The sequence below is a fragment of the Martes martes genome, assembly GCF_963455335.1.
Source record: "Martes martes genome assembly, chromosome: 14".
Classification (NCBI taxonomy): Eukaryota; Metazoa; Chordata; class Mammalia; order Carnivora; family Mustelidae; genus Martes; species Martes martes.
The window spans coordinates 56,742,293-56,756,202 of NC_137902.1; the positions used below are offsets into that span (position 1 = coordinate 56,742,293).

Consider the following 13,910-nt stretch of genomic DNA (forward strand, 5'->3'; position numbering starts at 1 on the left):
GAGTTAATTACATTTAATTGGAAAAGGAGCAAGGATTTTATGGTTTTTTAATTGAGGAAAATTCTATATATTCCCAATAAATTCATAGTAAAATAAGCTTTAAAAAAAGCTTTAAAACATCAAAAAAAGGGGGGAAAAGCCAGCAACTATAACAAAATGTGTAATGAGATTAACAGCACCTATGCTTCACTTTACAGAATTCTTCTATACTCAGCAAACTAAAATATTCTATATTAATCTGTACATTTTTATCAAAAAGTATCCAAAAGAAAAATAAGAATTAAACATTTATGACTGGAGTTAGTTGTAGTAAGGAATTGGATGTGAGTGTTTGACCGCTCTTTGCGCCTTCAAAGTTCTGCAGAAAATTCTGTCTTCTTTTGAGTTCATCCAAAACGACTGAATTATTAGATGCCAGACTCTGTGTCCTATGGTATTAAAAATAACAGAATTATTATCTTCCAAAAGGGCCTGGATTTCTCACCAAAGCATTATACCTTCATTTGTTACTTTGAAGCAGTATAACATTTACTAACACTAAGCTACACTTAGGTAAGTTAACCTTTAAAAATCTAAAGTGCTCCTTACATTTTAAAGACTTCACAATAGCACCTCAATTATTTAACACCTGCTTACCAAGAAGTTTCATGTTTTCAGAACACCATCTTTCCTCAGATCCAGTATCAATTATATTCTAGTCAGAAACAATAAGTTCCCAGGGCGCCTAGCTGGCTCAGTCGGAAGAGCCTGCAACTCTTGATCTCAGGGTTGTGAGTTCGACCCCCAGTTGGATGTAGAGATTACTTAAATAAATAAATAAACTTTTTTTTTTAAAGACGAAAAAGAAACAATATGTTCCCTGAAAACCTCTCCTATACAACTGAAGTGTAGTTTGTTTCTTTTTTGAGAAGTCCTATGAAAGAGAGAGAAGCCAACCATGAAGTTTTTCACATTGACAATGTGCCTTTCCAAGGAGCCGTAGGCTACGTTAGTCCCTTATCTAACGCACCTGCCTTGCTTCAGCCAAGGCACACTACTGTTTGGGCATTTTGCTTTTGACATTCCCCTTTCCCCACCTTGTCTCCTCTCTATCACGTGCTCGTTACATTGATATGCCTCAAAAATATGTCCTCCTGGGGCGCCTGGGTAGCTCAGTCGGTTAAGCATCTGCCTTTGGCTCAGGTCATGATTTCAGAGTCCTGGGATCAAACCCCACATCGGGGGGGGGGGGGTCTCTGCTCAGCGGGGAGTCTGCTTCTCCTCTCCCTCAGTGCTCTCTCTCTCTCAAATAAATCTTTAAAAAAAAAAATGTGTCCTCCAGTAAGTGTTCCCCTAAATAGCTCATCACTCTTAATTCCACATCTCTTTGGCAGCTGTGAAGACCTTCTGCTTTGTCCTTTTTTTTTTTTTTTTAAGATTTTATTTAAGAGAGAAAGAACACACATGAGAGAGAGCACAAGCAGGAGGGAAAAGCAGTTTTCCTGCCAAGCAAGAAGCCCAATGTAGGGGTTTGATCTGGCACTCTGGGATCATGACCTGAGCTGAAGGCAATCGCTTAACCGACTGAACGACCCAGGCACCCCTGTCCTTAAACTCTACTCCCAATGCGGGATGCAGCTCACATCCCTGAGATCCAGTCATGTGCTCTACCGACTGAACCTGCCAGACACATCTCTGCTTTGTTTTGAGTTCAATTTGTTGTTTGTTGGTCTACTCAACTAAGATATAAGCTTCCTATAAGTACCAGCAGCATCTTGTTCATCTCTTTCTCTCTAATTCTTGTAACAGGGTGCATAGATGATGTGCAAATGCTATCTTCCCTCCCTTCTCTCCTACATGTCTTTAATGATCATATTTATCAGTCTTTCAAGAGAACCATATTAAAAGCAATTTTCAAGAAATCGAATTTCGGGGCACCTGGGTGGTTCAGTGGGTTAAAGCCTCTGCCCTCGGCTCAGGTCATGATCCCAGGGTCCTCGAATCAAGCCCCACATCGGGCTCTCTGCTCAGTAGGGAGCCTGCTTCCTCCTCTCTCTCTCTCTGCCTGCCTCTCTGCTTACTTGTGATCTCTGTCAAATAAATAAACTAAAAATCTTTAAAAAAAAAAAAAGAAATCAAATTTCTTGGGGTGCCCGGTGGCTCAGTCGGTTGGGCATCTGCCTTCAGCTCAGGTCATGATCCTGGAGTCCTGGGATCAAGCCCCACATCAAGCTCCCACTCAGTGGGGAGTCTGCTTCTCCCTCTGCCCCTCACTCCACTTGTGCTCCCTCATTCTCTCTGTCTCTCTCTCAAATAAATAAAGAAATAAATAAAATGTAAAAAAAAAAAAAAGAAATTAGGGGCACCTGGGTGGCTCAGTCGTTGGGCGTCTGCCTTCGGGTCAGGTTATGATCCCAGGGTCCTGGGATCAAGCCTCGAATCGGGCTCCCTGCTCAGTGGGAAGCCTGCTTCTCCCTCTCCCACTCCCTCTGCTTGTGTTCCCTCTCTCTCTCTGTCAAATAATAAATAAAATCTTTTCTTTTTTTTTTTAAAGATTTTTTATTTATTTATTAGTCAGAGAGAGAGAGAGAGAGCGCGCGAGCGCACAGGCAGACAGAGTGGCAAGCAGAGGCAGAGGGTAAAGCAGGCTCCCTGCCCAGCAAGGAGCCCGATGCAGGACTCGATCCCAGGACGCTGGGATCATGACCTGAGCCGAAGGCAGCCGCTTAACCAACTGAGCCACCCTGGCGTCCCTAAATAAAATCTTTTCTAAAAAAAAAATTTTTTTTTCTCAAGATTTCACAAATCTAAATTCTCGGGTGCATGTCAATGAGTAATTTCCCTTATCTGTTTTGGGTTTGATTTTGGTTTTTATTTCTGCTGTTGACAGAGAGAAAGGGAACCCATAGCTTGTTCATTTACACAACATTGTTTACTTTGGAGACAATATGTTTTGATTTGGTACTTTAAAGATTTGTTATGAATTAAACAATTGTTTCAAGCAGGAAAGATCTGTTCCCTAATAAAGATTTGAAGATATGTTTTAAAAATGCAGACCTCCAGGAAAAACCTGGGTGGCTCAGCTGGATAAGTGACTGCCTTTGGCTCAGGTCATGATCCTAAGGTCCTAGGATCTGCTCCACATTGGGCTCCTTGCTCAGGGAGCCTGCTTCTCCCTCTGCCTGCCATTCCCATGCTTATACTCACTCTCTCTGCCTGAAAAAAAAAAAAAAACGCAGACCTCCAGGGACACCTGGGTGGCTCAGTCTGTTAAGCATCTGCCTTTGACTCAGGTAATGATCCCAGGGTCCTGGGACAAAGTCCCATGTCAGGCTCCCTGTTCAGTGGGGACTCTGCTTCTGCCTCTCCCTCTACCATTTCCCCCTGCTCATGGTCTCTCTCTTGCAGTCTCTCTTCAAATAAATAAAATATTTTATTTTATTTTAAAGGTTTTATTTATTTATTTGACAGATAGAAAGAGATCACAAGTAGGCAGAGAGGCAGGTGGGGGTTGGGGGAAGCAGTCTCCCTGCTGAGCAGAGAGCCCGATATGGGACTCGACCCCAGGACCTTGAGACCATGACCTGAGCTGAAGGCAGAGGCTTAAACCACTGAGCCACCCAGGCGCCCCAAATAAAATATCTTAAAATACATAAATAAATAAATAAATAAATAAATAAGCAAACCAAACTGTAAACAATGTGTAGGTCACCTCAACAGAATGGCAATGGCAAAGGTTGAGGGATGAAGACTTCCAATTTTACTTTTAATATCACAGATTAATTCATTTATTTATTTTAGAGAGATAGAGAGAGTGGGAGTGTGCCAGCTGAGGGAGGGGCAGGGAGAGGAAGACTTTCAAGCAGATTCCGTGGTGAGCAGGGAGCCCAACAGAGAGCTTGATTCCATGACCCTGAGATCATGACCTGAGCCAAAATCAAAAGAGGAGTAAACTCACTGACTGAGCCAACCAGGTGCCCCATTGTTATCTTTTACATTTTTTTAAAAGATTTATTTATTTAGGAGAGAGACCGCATGCATGAACGGAGGGGAAGAGGGAGGAGAAGCAGACTCTCCACTGAGCAGGGAGCCTGCCACAGGGCTTGATCACAGGACCTTGAAACCATGACTTAAGCTGAAGGCAGACACTTAACTGAGACACCCAGGCTCCCCTACCTTTTACATTTCTGCATTACTTTACTTTTTCAAAACAAAGTACACGATAATTTTATATAATAAAAAACTAGTAGGGGTGCTTGGGTAGCTCAGTTGCGTAAGCATCTACCTTCGGCTTGGGTCATGATCCCAGGGTCTTGGGAGGGAGCTACATGGGGCTTCCTGCTCAGTGGGGAGTCTGCTTCTCCCTCTCCTTCTCCCCTGCTTGTGTTCTCTCGCACTCTCTGTCTCAAATAAATAAATAAAATCTTAAAAAAAAAAAGAGTAAAGTTATACACCCTAATTTTAAGATGAACTTTTTGAAAATTATTTAAGAATATTAGGGGAATGTTCACAATGTACTATTATTTGAAAAAAGCACCATGCAAAATAGGAAATACAGTACAGGTAAAATATTTAGACAAAATATATAGATCAATATATTCAGACTGAAGTGAGATAAATATATCAAATATAAAAGAATTTTTAAAAAATATGTAAATGGGGGTGCCTGGGTAGCTCAGTGGGTTAAGCCTCTGCCTTCGGCTTGGGTCATGGTCTCGGGGTCCTGGGATCGAGCCCCACATCAGGGTCTCTGCTCAGCGGAGAGCCTGCTTCCCCCTCTCTCTCTGCCTGCCTCCTTGCCTACTTGTGATATCTCTCTCTCTCTCTCTCTCTCTGTCAAATAAATAAATAAATAAAATCTTTTTAAAAATAAAAATAAATAAAAATTAAAATTAAAATTAAAAATATGTAAATGGCAGGGTGGGAGCACCTGGGTGGCTCAGTCAATTAAGCGTCTGCCTTTAGCTCAGGTCATAATCCTTGGGTCCTGGGATTGAGTCCCACATCAGGCTCCCTGCTAAGCGGGGAGTCTGCTTCTCCCCCTCCTTCCTGCTCGTGCTCTCTCAAATAAATAAATAAAATATTTTTTTTCGTTTTTAAATATTTTATTCATTTATTTGACAGAGTGAGATCACAAGTAGGCAGAGAGGCAGGCAGAGAGAGAGGGGGAAGAGGGTTGGGGGAAGCAGTCTCCCTGCCGAGCAGAGAGCCCGATGCGGAGCTCGATCCCAGGACCCTGAGATCATGACCCGAGCCAAAGGCAGAGGCTTAACCCACTGAGCCACCCAGGTGCCCCTAAATAAAATATTTTTTAAATAAAATAAAATAAATGGTAGGGTGATTATATAGGTGTTCAGTACTGGGGGGCGTGGGTAGCTCAGTCGGTTAAGCATCTGACTCTTGAGTTCAGATGAGGTCATGATCTCAGGGTCCTGGGCTTGAGCCCCACGTTGGGCTCCAAGCTCAGTGGGAAATCTGTTTGAGGATTTCTCTTCCTCTGCCCCTCACCCGTGCTTGCTCGTGCGTGCTCCCTCTCGCTCTCTCTCTCTCAAATAAATAGATAAATCTTTTAAAACACTTTTCAGTACTTCTCAAATATTCCACTATGACCATATTACTTTCATAATCTGAACAATGTTATTTAAGCAGATTCACATGGAAAAAATCTGTGGAAAGTAGCTGCAGCTCTTTCTCAATGGATGTAGAACTCAAAATATAAGTGAAAACTTCCAACCCTCAGTTGAGCAAGTGTTTCATTTATAGCACCTCCTTCCTATTTTTAGAAATAATTCAAGAGTTGGTAGTAGTAGAGTAAATTTTGGTTCACATTAAAAATGAACTCTCTCCTATTATAGAAGAGATTTCATTGTGATTTGATGTCATCCATTCAGTAGAGGCTGGCAGAATTACATGGCTATAAAAAGTTTATTCAGGAGTCTCCCACTAGGTAATTCAATACACCGTTGCTCTTAATCATTCCTGAGGAATACTGGCTAATCAAACACCTTTACATACACTTACCGTGGGGAATCTATTCCACTATCTCCAGCCATGCTATGATTTTCTGTTCCTTCCAAATGACTGTGTTCATGTTGGATATCCTGAGCCAACACTGGCATATGGGAAGTGTTGAAAAGTTCTACCTTTTGTGTGAACTGCTTTCTCATTCCCTGATTCTGAGCACTCTGACTCCAGCTCACTGGTTTCTTTCCTGTGTCACCAACAGGGTCTTGCAGGGTTTCAGTCTCAGAATCGGCTTTCCTCGTGCCATAGTAACCAAATATCCTTCCATCCGCGGAGGCCGACCCTTGTACACAGGCAGCAACGCTGGCTTCCTCTTCGTGGCTAAAACTGGGCTGAATCCCCGAACTGAGACCACTGCTTTCAGCAGGGAGATTAGGTGTTTGGCTTTCACCTGGGTTAGTGAAAAACCCAGTGGATTTGTAACATTCATTTCCTTGAAGCACCTGAGGCTCAGACCCGTGTATTTTGCTCCTGTACTCAGTCAGAGATCTCTCAGTCACTTTTTGTCTTCCCAAATGATTCCACTTGCTTCTCCCTGCAAAGGAACACTGAATGTGGCCAGGCAGCATTTGACCTAAGTCATCGTTCTCGGAAAAGTCCTCCTCATCTAGATATAATGAACTACAGGCACCATCATCATCTTCCAGTTCATTCTGATCCAAAGCCTGGTTATCATGAGAAAGCCCTTCATTTTCTAGACCCACAGTCTCTGCTTCCTGGACAAATGTCTTTCTCATTGCTATTTCTTCTAAGTCTCCGTCTTGACTCTCAGGTTGTCTCAAATAGTTCGTATGAACTGGGTAATCCAAAAGACCAAGATTTTGGAACTGGTGTATTGTTTTATCAACTAATCTACAAGCAGGGGAGGCATGGCCTAAAGAGGAACCTTGTGATGGCAGGACATGCTGTATTTCTTCGGCCTCCCCTAATGCGTCGAAGTGAGAATAACTTTTCCTCCAGACTTCAGGGACTACCTCGCTTTTTCCACCGTATACATCATATCTCAACATGCTTTCCCCAAAGGAACAACATTCACTGCCATTTTGCAAAACGCTACACTGAGCGAAATTTAAGAGGGGGCCTCTGAAGTCATCGCGGAGAGGTTTGACAGTCGGGTTACTCATACAGATGGATTCTGCCATCAGTTTATCTTCACATTGTTCAGCAAGAGGCTGCTTGGTTTCACTCCTCAAGATTCTCGAGGAATCCAAAGACCTTGACCTTTGGAAAGGTTTTCCCTTTGGTCCAGCCTGACGGGGTTTCAGATCACTGGTCTGGATGTTGTGCACTTTGGTCGTTGGACTCCCTCGGTGAGAGAAGCCCTGGAAAGGATTACTGATTCTCTTCTTGTAAATCAAATGAGAACCCAGCACTGATAAATTCTCAGCAGGTGGTGTCTGAACTCCTGCTTCATTTGGGCTGTTAATTTTGGGGCTGGGCTGTGCAGCAGGGATCTTGGGATGTTTCTCCAGTTTGATGCTTCCTGGCTGAGGCTCGCTTCCCTGGCTCCCCGCTCTGTGCCTAGTCCTCTGAGAATGGCCCCGCCTTCGAGGCTTTGCACACCGGCCCCGCCTTTTCCTAACTCCCTCTTTTGAAGGATATTTATGCCTTATGGTCAGCCTATCAGTGGAAGTGCCCTGGCTATTATATTGTTTCTGTTCTTCGTGTTTTTCCATTAAGACTGTATGTTTGATTAAGTTGTCAACGGTCAGAATGGGATTAATTCGTCTGATAATCTCATGTTCGACGTCTCGAGGGATATTGTCCAAGTTATCTTCATCTCGAACAGGCCATTCTTCTGGTGGGAACTGGGCAGAGAAACTGCTGTGTTCTGTTCTGGACTTCTCCTTCCTGGATATACTACGCCAGAAGAGGCTGAAGCCAAACTTCTTGCCTTTTTCTCTGTCTTTTGTGTCTGGTAACGGTTTGGCGCTTTCACTGATGATATTATCCCCAGACACTGAAACTGCTCGATTCTGTACTAAAGGTCTGGATTCCTGAAGACCTTTCTGGCCTTTTCTAGCCGGTTCTGCAGCCGCCGGCGTTGCCTCTACATCCTGAGCGCACGGATCCGGGAAACACCTGCAAGACTGACAATGGGAAATGGGGGCAGCATTTTCTTTGGCTGACTCTGCACAGCTGGCCACGCCCACCAGATAGGTAATGCAAGTCGGCATCCGCTGACTTTCATCCGATAGGTCTCTGTTATTTTTGCGGGGGGTTGTATTTGTGATGAAGTAAGTCTGAGGAGTGACTATGAAGTATCCCTCTCCAGTGTGATAAATTTTCCTTTCTTTAATCAGGGCTCCCAGGGTGGTATAGAGAATATCCTGAGATGGAATTGCAATGCCTAAAACAAACAAGCATGTCGTTATGCTGATCGGTTTGGTATTAAAAATTATTTTGATGAGTGAAATCAGTAACTCAGAAATGACCACACGTGTGCTTGATGAACCCACAGCTAACTGTAACACAATTAATAAATGTAATTGCATTGCCGAAGAAGCACTCATAATAGTCACAATTTAACCGAGTAACAGGAATATAATTTGGTCCACACAAAGACAGGGCTAACTTAATGGTTAAGTAGAGAACAAAAATCTGAGTTCCCTCGAACACACACAGCAAGTTACACAGCCCCATCATGAATTTATATTTTGACTTCAAGACATCATTCTTGGAAGCAAACACAGGAGTTTTTGAAAATCGCAGCTTCGCTGCTTAAATCTTAAGAATCTAAAGAGAAAATGAAAACCAGTCTATGCCAGGATGGAGGCGAACTACCTAATATCTGTATTATGATAGTTTTTAAGGAATGTAGCAATTTTAAAAGAAATTCCCTTTCCCAAATAGCAGGGTTCAAAGTTGTATTTATATTGTGAAATCTGTTTGTATAACACCAGAAGAAAATACCTCAATATGTCAACATTTCCTTTGGGTTGTGGTACTGTAAGTGGTTACTATTCTACATTTTCTTGATTTTTCTACAATAAGTGTATGAATTTTATAATGGGAAAATTAAAAACACTCTTCTTGGGATACCATGCAGCTGTGAGAAGATGGAAATAAATCAATATACAATACAGAAAGATCTCCAAAATGTTTTTTTTTTAAAAGATTTATTTATTGGGGGGTGCCTGGGTGGCTCAGTGGGTTAGGCCTCTGCCTTTGGCTTGGGTCCTGATCTCAGGGTTCTGGGATTGAGTCCTGCATAGGGCTCTCTGCCTCAGCAGGGAGCCTGCTTCCTCCTCTCCCTCTGCCTGCCTCTCTGCCTACTTGTGATCTCTCTGTCAAATAAAATCTTTAAAAAAAATAAAAATAAAGATTTATTTATTGGGTCATAGGGGTAGGGAGGGAAAAAATGAAACAAGATGAGACTGGGGAGGGAGACAAACCATAAGAGACTCTTTCTTTTTTAATATTTTATTTTTTTAAATTTTATTTATTTATTTGATAGAGATCACAAGTAGGCAGAGAGGCAGACAGAGAGAGAGGAAGGGAAGCAGGCTCCCTGCTGAGCAGAGATCCCAGTTTGGGGCTCGATCCCAGAACCCTGGGATCATGACCTGAGCTGAAGGCAGAGGCTTTAACCCACTGAGCCACTCAGGCACCCCAAAACATAAGAGACTCTTAATCTCAGGAAACAAACTGAGGGTTGCTGGGGGGATGGGGTGGGAAGAATAGGGTGGCTGGTTTATGGACATTGGGGAGGGTATGTTCTATGGTGAGTACTGTGAATTGTGTAAGCCTGATGATTCACAGACCTGTACCCCTGGGGCAAATAGTACATTATATGTTAATTTTTTAAAAAAGATTTATTTATTTGAGAGAGAGAAAATGTGCGAGTGCACGAGGGGGGTGGGAGGAGCAGAGGGAGAGAGAGAATCTCAAGTAGACTCCCCACTGAGCTTGGAGCCTGATGCGGGGCTCAACTCAGGGCTCCATCTCGCGACCCTGAGATCATGACCTGAGCCAAAATCAAGAGTTGGACACTTAAGCAACTAGGCACCCAGGCGCCCCCACCAAAATATTTTTTTAACTTAGGCAAGGTGCAGAGAATGTAAAGAAGGATTCAACATATGTTATTAAAACAAAAATACAGGGCACCTGGGTGGCTCAGTGGGTTAAGCCTCTGCCTTCGACTCAGGTCATGATCTCAGGGTCCTGGGATCAAGACCCAAGTCAGGCTCTCTGCTCAGCAGGGAGCCTGCTTCCCCCTCTCTCTCTGCTTGCCTCTCTGCCTACCTGTGATCTCTCTCTGTCTGTCAAATAAATAAATAAAATCTTAAATTAAAAAAAAATACATATGCTCAAATACCTTTTAGGAAAGTATACACAGGAAAGGATAAACAGTAGAAGCTGTCACCTCTGGGAAGTGGCAATGGAAGAATGGGATGGGGGGGAGAGGAATTTTTCTTTCTTTCTTTTTTTTTTTTTTTTTTTGCTTTGTACTCCTTTCTATGGTATGATTTGTTTATGGCCATAAGCATTGTTCGTGCAAAAGTTCATCTGGAAAGTAAAAGAAATGCCCTTATCAAATTCGTTGATGCAGGCCTACTCCCAGCAGGGCTCTAATACAGGGTTCTACACTAGAAAAAAAAAAAAAGTGGATATCTCCCAGTTTATTCAAGAGGATTTATAAATAGAAAGCAAGCCAGGAACTAGTAGAGAAAACTAGTCACGCTACCTGGGTAGTGTTGTTTCAAATGCTCCAACAAGGATTCCTGGGTCACCACGATCTGGGCAGCATTCATATCAGACACAGCACAGCAAAGAACTTCAGCCAAAGGTACAAACTGAGATTGAGCTATTGGATTCATTTGTACAGGAAAGACATCACCTAAATTGGAGGTTTAAAAAAAAAAAAAGAAAGGAAAGGTGATAACATTTATAGTAAAAACTATTTGAGACTAGTGAATCAACTATAAAAACTGAATGGCACGTGGAATTGCTATTTTTCTCATTGGTTCTTCCTCCCAATCTGATAACAGGAACAATGGTAGAAAGCATAGAAGAAAAAAGTTTACATTCGGGCCCCCTAGTTTGTTTTTTTTTTTTTAAGATTTTATTTATTTATTTGACAGAGAGAGAGAGAGAGAGAGAGGGAACACAAGCAGGGGGAGTAGGAGTGGGAGAAGCAGGCTCCCCGCTGAGCAGGGAGCCCGATGCGGGACTCGATCCCAGGACCCTGAGATCATGACCTGAGCCGAAGGCAGACGCCTAACGCCTGAGCCACCCAGGTGCCCCTGGGCCCCCTACTTTTTAAGAAGTTTGTAGAATTTGTCAGTACTTTACATGCAAGAGGTAGTAAGTTTCCAGATGAAAATCACAAAGTGCTATCAGAGTTTAGGTCAGACAATGCTTACATGGTAATTCATACCTTTCAAAGCACTTTTTAAAAAATCATATTAGATTTCTGAGGCAGGCAGGGATGGAATTCTCATTTCTTTACTTAAAATATAGAAAGTCATAGGGGTGCCTGCGTGACTCGGTCGGTTAAGTGGGTGCCTTTGGCTCAGGTCATGGTCCCGGGGTCCTGGGATCAAGCCCCGTATCGGGCTCCTCGCTCAGTGAGAAGCCTGCTTCTCCCTCTCCCACTCCCCCTGCTTGTGTTCCCTCTCTTGCCGTCTCTCTCTCTGTCAAATAAATAAAATCTTAAAACATACACACACACACACACACACACACACAATCCATAGAAAGCTCAAGTAATTGTCCCAAGAAAACAGGTCTTCTGACTCCTAATCCAGCATTTTCATCATTCCATATTTTTAAAAAGATTTTATTTATTTATTTGACAGAGATCACAAGCAGGCAGAGAGGCAGGCAGAGAGAGAGAGGAAAAAGCAGGCTCCCCACTGAGCAGAGAGCCCAATGCGGGGCTCCATCCCAGGACCCTGAGATCATGACCTGAGCTGAAGGCAGAGACTTAACCCACTGAGTCACCCAGGCTCCCCATTCCACATTTTCCTGGTTGGAATGATTAGGAAGATTTGAAGAAGGAAAGGTGAAAATGTTTTCCAAAAGCATGAAGACATAGAGCAAAACCATGGAAGGAGGAAAGCACAAGGTATATAAAAGCACGAATACAGTTATCCTGGTTGGATAGAGTTTAAGAGTTATTATCACACCGAAGTTGAAGATGGATCCGAAATGTAAGCTAGACTGTATTGTCTTTCCTCCTTGCCAATGTCTTTTTTTATTTTTTTATTTTTTTTAAAGATTTTTTTATTTATTTGACAGATGGAAATCACAAGTAGGCAGAGAAGCAGGCAGAGAGAGAGGAGGAAGCAGGCTCCCCGCTGAGCAGAGAGCCCGATGCGGGGCTCAATCCCAGGACCCCGGGATCACGACCCGAGTCGAAGGCAGAGGCTCAACCCACTGAGCCACCCAGGCGCCCCTTCAATGTCTTTTTTTTTTTTTTAAGATTTTATTTATTTATTTGTCAGAGAGAGTGAGCACAGGCAGACAGAGAGGCAGGCAGAGGCAGAGGGAGAAGCAGGCTCCCTGCTGAGCAAGGAGCCCGATGTGGGACTCGATCCCAGGACCCTGGGATCATGACCCGAGCCGAAGGCAGCCGCTCAACCAACTGAGCCACCCAGGCGTCCCCAATGTCTTTTTTTAAAAAAAAGATTTTTATTTATTTGTTTGACAGAGTGACAGCTAGAGAGGGAACACAAGCAGGGGGAGTGGGAGAGGGAGAGAAGCAGGCTTCCTTCCAGCTGAGCAGAGAGCCTGACATGAGACTAGATCCCAGGACTCTGGGATCACGATCTGAGCCAAAGGCAGACGCTTAAGGACTGAACCCCTCCAGGTGCCTCCTCCTTGCCAACATCTTAAATAAATGTTCTTAACCTGCTATTACTCATGTTAGAGTTTTAGATTCTGCTGAGCATCCAAGGGAATCACTCAAGTACTTGGAAATGAAAAACTAGGACTCAGGAAAGAGATTTGGGAATCAACTAAAACAGAGATCTGAAGCTGAGGAGGGCATAAGTTCTTCAGTAGGAGATATAGGAAGACAGCCAAGAAACACCGAACTACGAGGCTACCTATAGCTAAGAAATAGTAGAAATAGGGACCCACAAAAGCAAGAAGGCCCAATAATGTGTAGGAGGGAAAGAACCAAAAGTATGAGAAAAAGAGACTCTGAAAAGACAGTAAAGCAACAGTGTCAAAATGCTTGAAAGGGATCAGAAAGGTTGAGGGAGGAGGAAAAAGGGCGATTGTATTTTTTTTTTTTAAGATTTTATTTGTCAGAGAGAGAGAGAGAGCACAAGCCGGCAGAGTGGCAGGCAGAGGGAGAAGCAGGCTCCCCACTCAGCAGGGAGCCTGATAGGGACTCGATCCCAGGACCCTAGGATCATGACCTGAGCCGAAGGCAGAGGTTTTAACCCACTGAGCCACCCAGGTGCCCCAGTCATTGTATTTCTAGACTGAAAGGTGACCATTGGTGTCTTTCAAGAGAATTGTTTTCATAGAAAAGAACACAGAAACTAAATGTCAGGCTGAAGGGAAGGGAGTTCGTGAGGGAAAAGGTAAGGTTAATGGATCCTCCTTCTAGAGCAGGGCTTCTTAACTTTGGCACTTTTGACATTGGGGGCCAGATATAAGGTGACCAGTCATCTCAGTATGCCCAGGACTGAGGGGTTTCCTGGGACATGGGATTTTCCACGTGATAACCAAGAAAACCAAAGCCAAACCAAGACGGTATGCCAAGCCAGATAATTCTTTGTTGTGCGGGGCTGTCTTGTGCACTGCAGCATGTTTAGTAGGATTCTTGGTCTCTGCCACTTCTAGATGCCGGTAGCATCTCCCCCAGTTGCAGCAACCAAACAAGTTTCCAGACATTGCCAAATGTCCCCAGAAGGGATGGGGGGATGGAGGCAAAACTGCCCCAACTATAA

At 43.5% G+C, this 13,910-nt stretch overlaps 1 protein-coding gene across 1 annotated transcript in view; it reads right to left on the reverse strand.

Annotated features, from left to right (window-relative positions):
- Nucleotides 1–13,910, reverse strand: part of STOX1 (storkhead box 1) — a gene marked incomplete at its 5' end in the record, with an annotated part of 58,960 nt that continues 45,050 nt past the window's right edge. Inside the window, 3 exons of the mRNA XM_080822332.1 lie at nucleotides 1–428; nucleotides 6,001–8,353; nucleotides 10,691–10,843. Of these exons, the coding sequence (XP_080678458.1) occupies nucleotides 281–428; nucleotides 6,001–8,353; nucleotides 10,691–10,843 (2,654 nt within the window). The 3' untranslated portion in view covers nucleotides 1–280. The remainder of the gene's footprint in view (nucleotides 429–6,000; nucleotides 8,354–10,690; nucleotides 10,844–13,910) is intronic.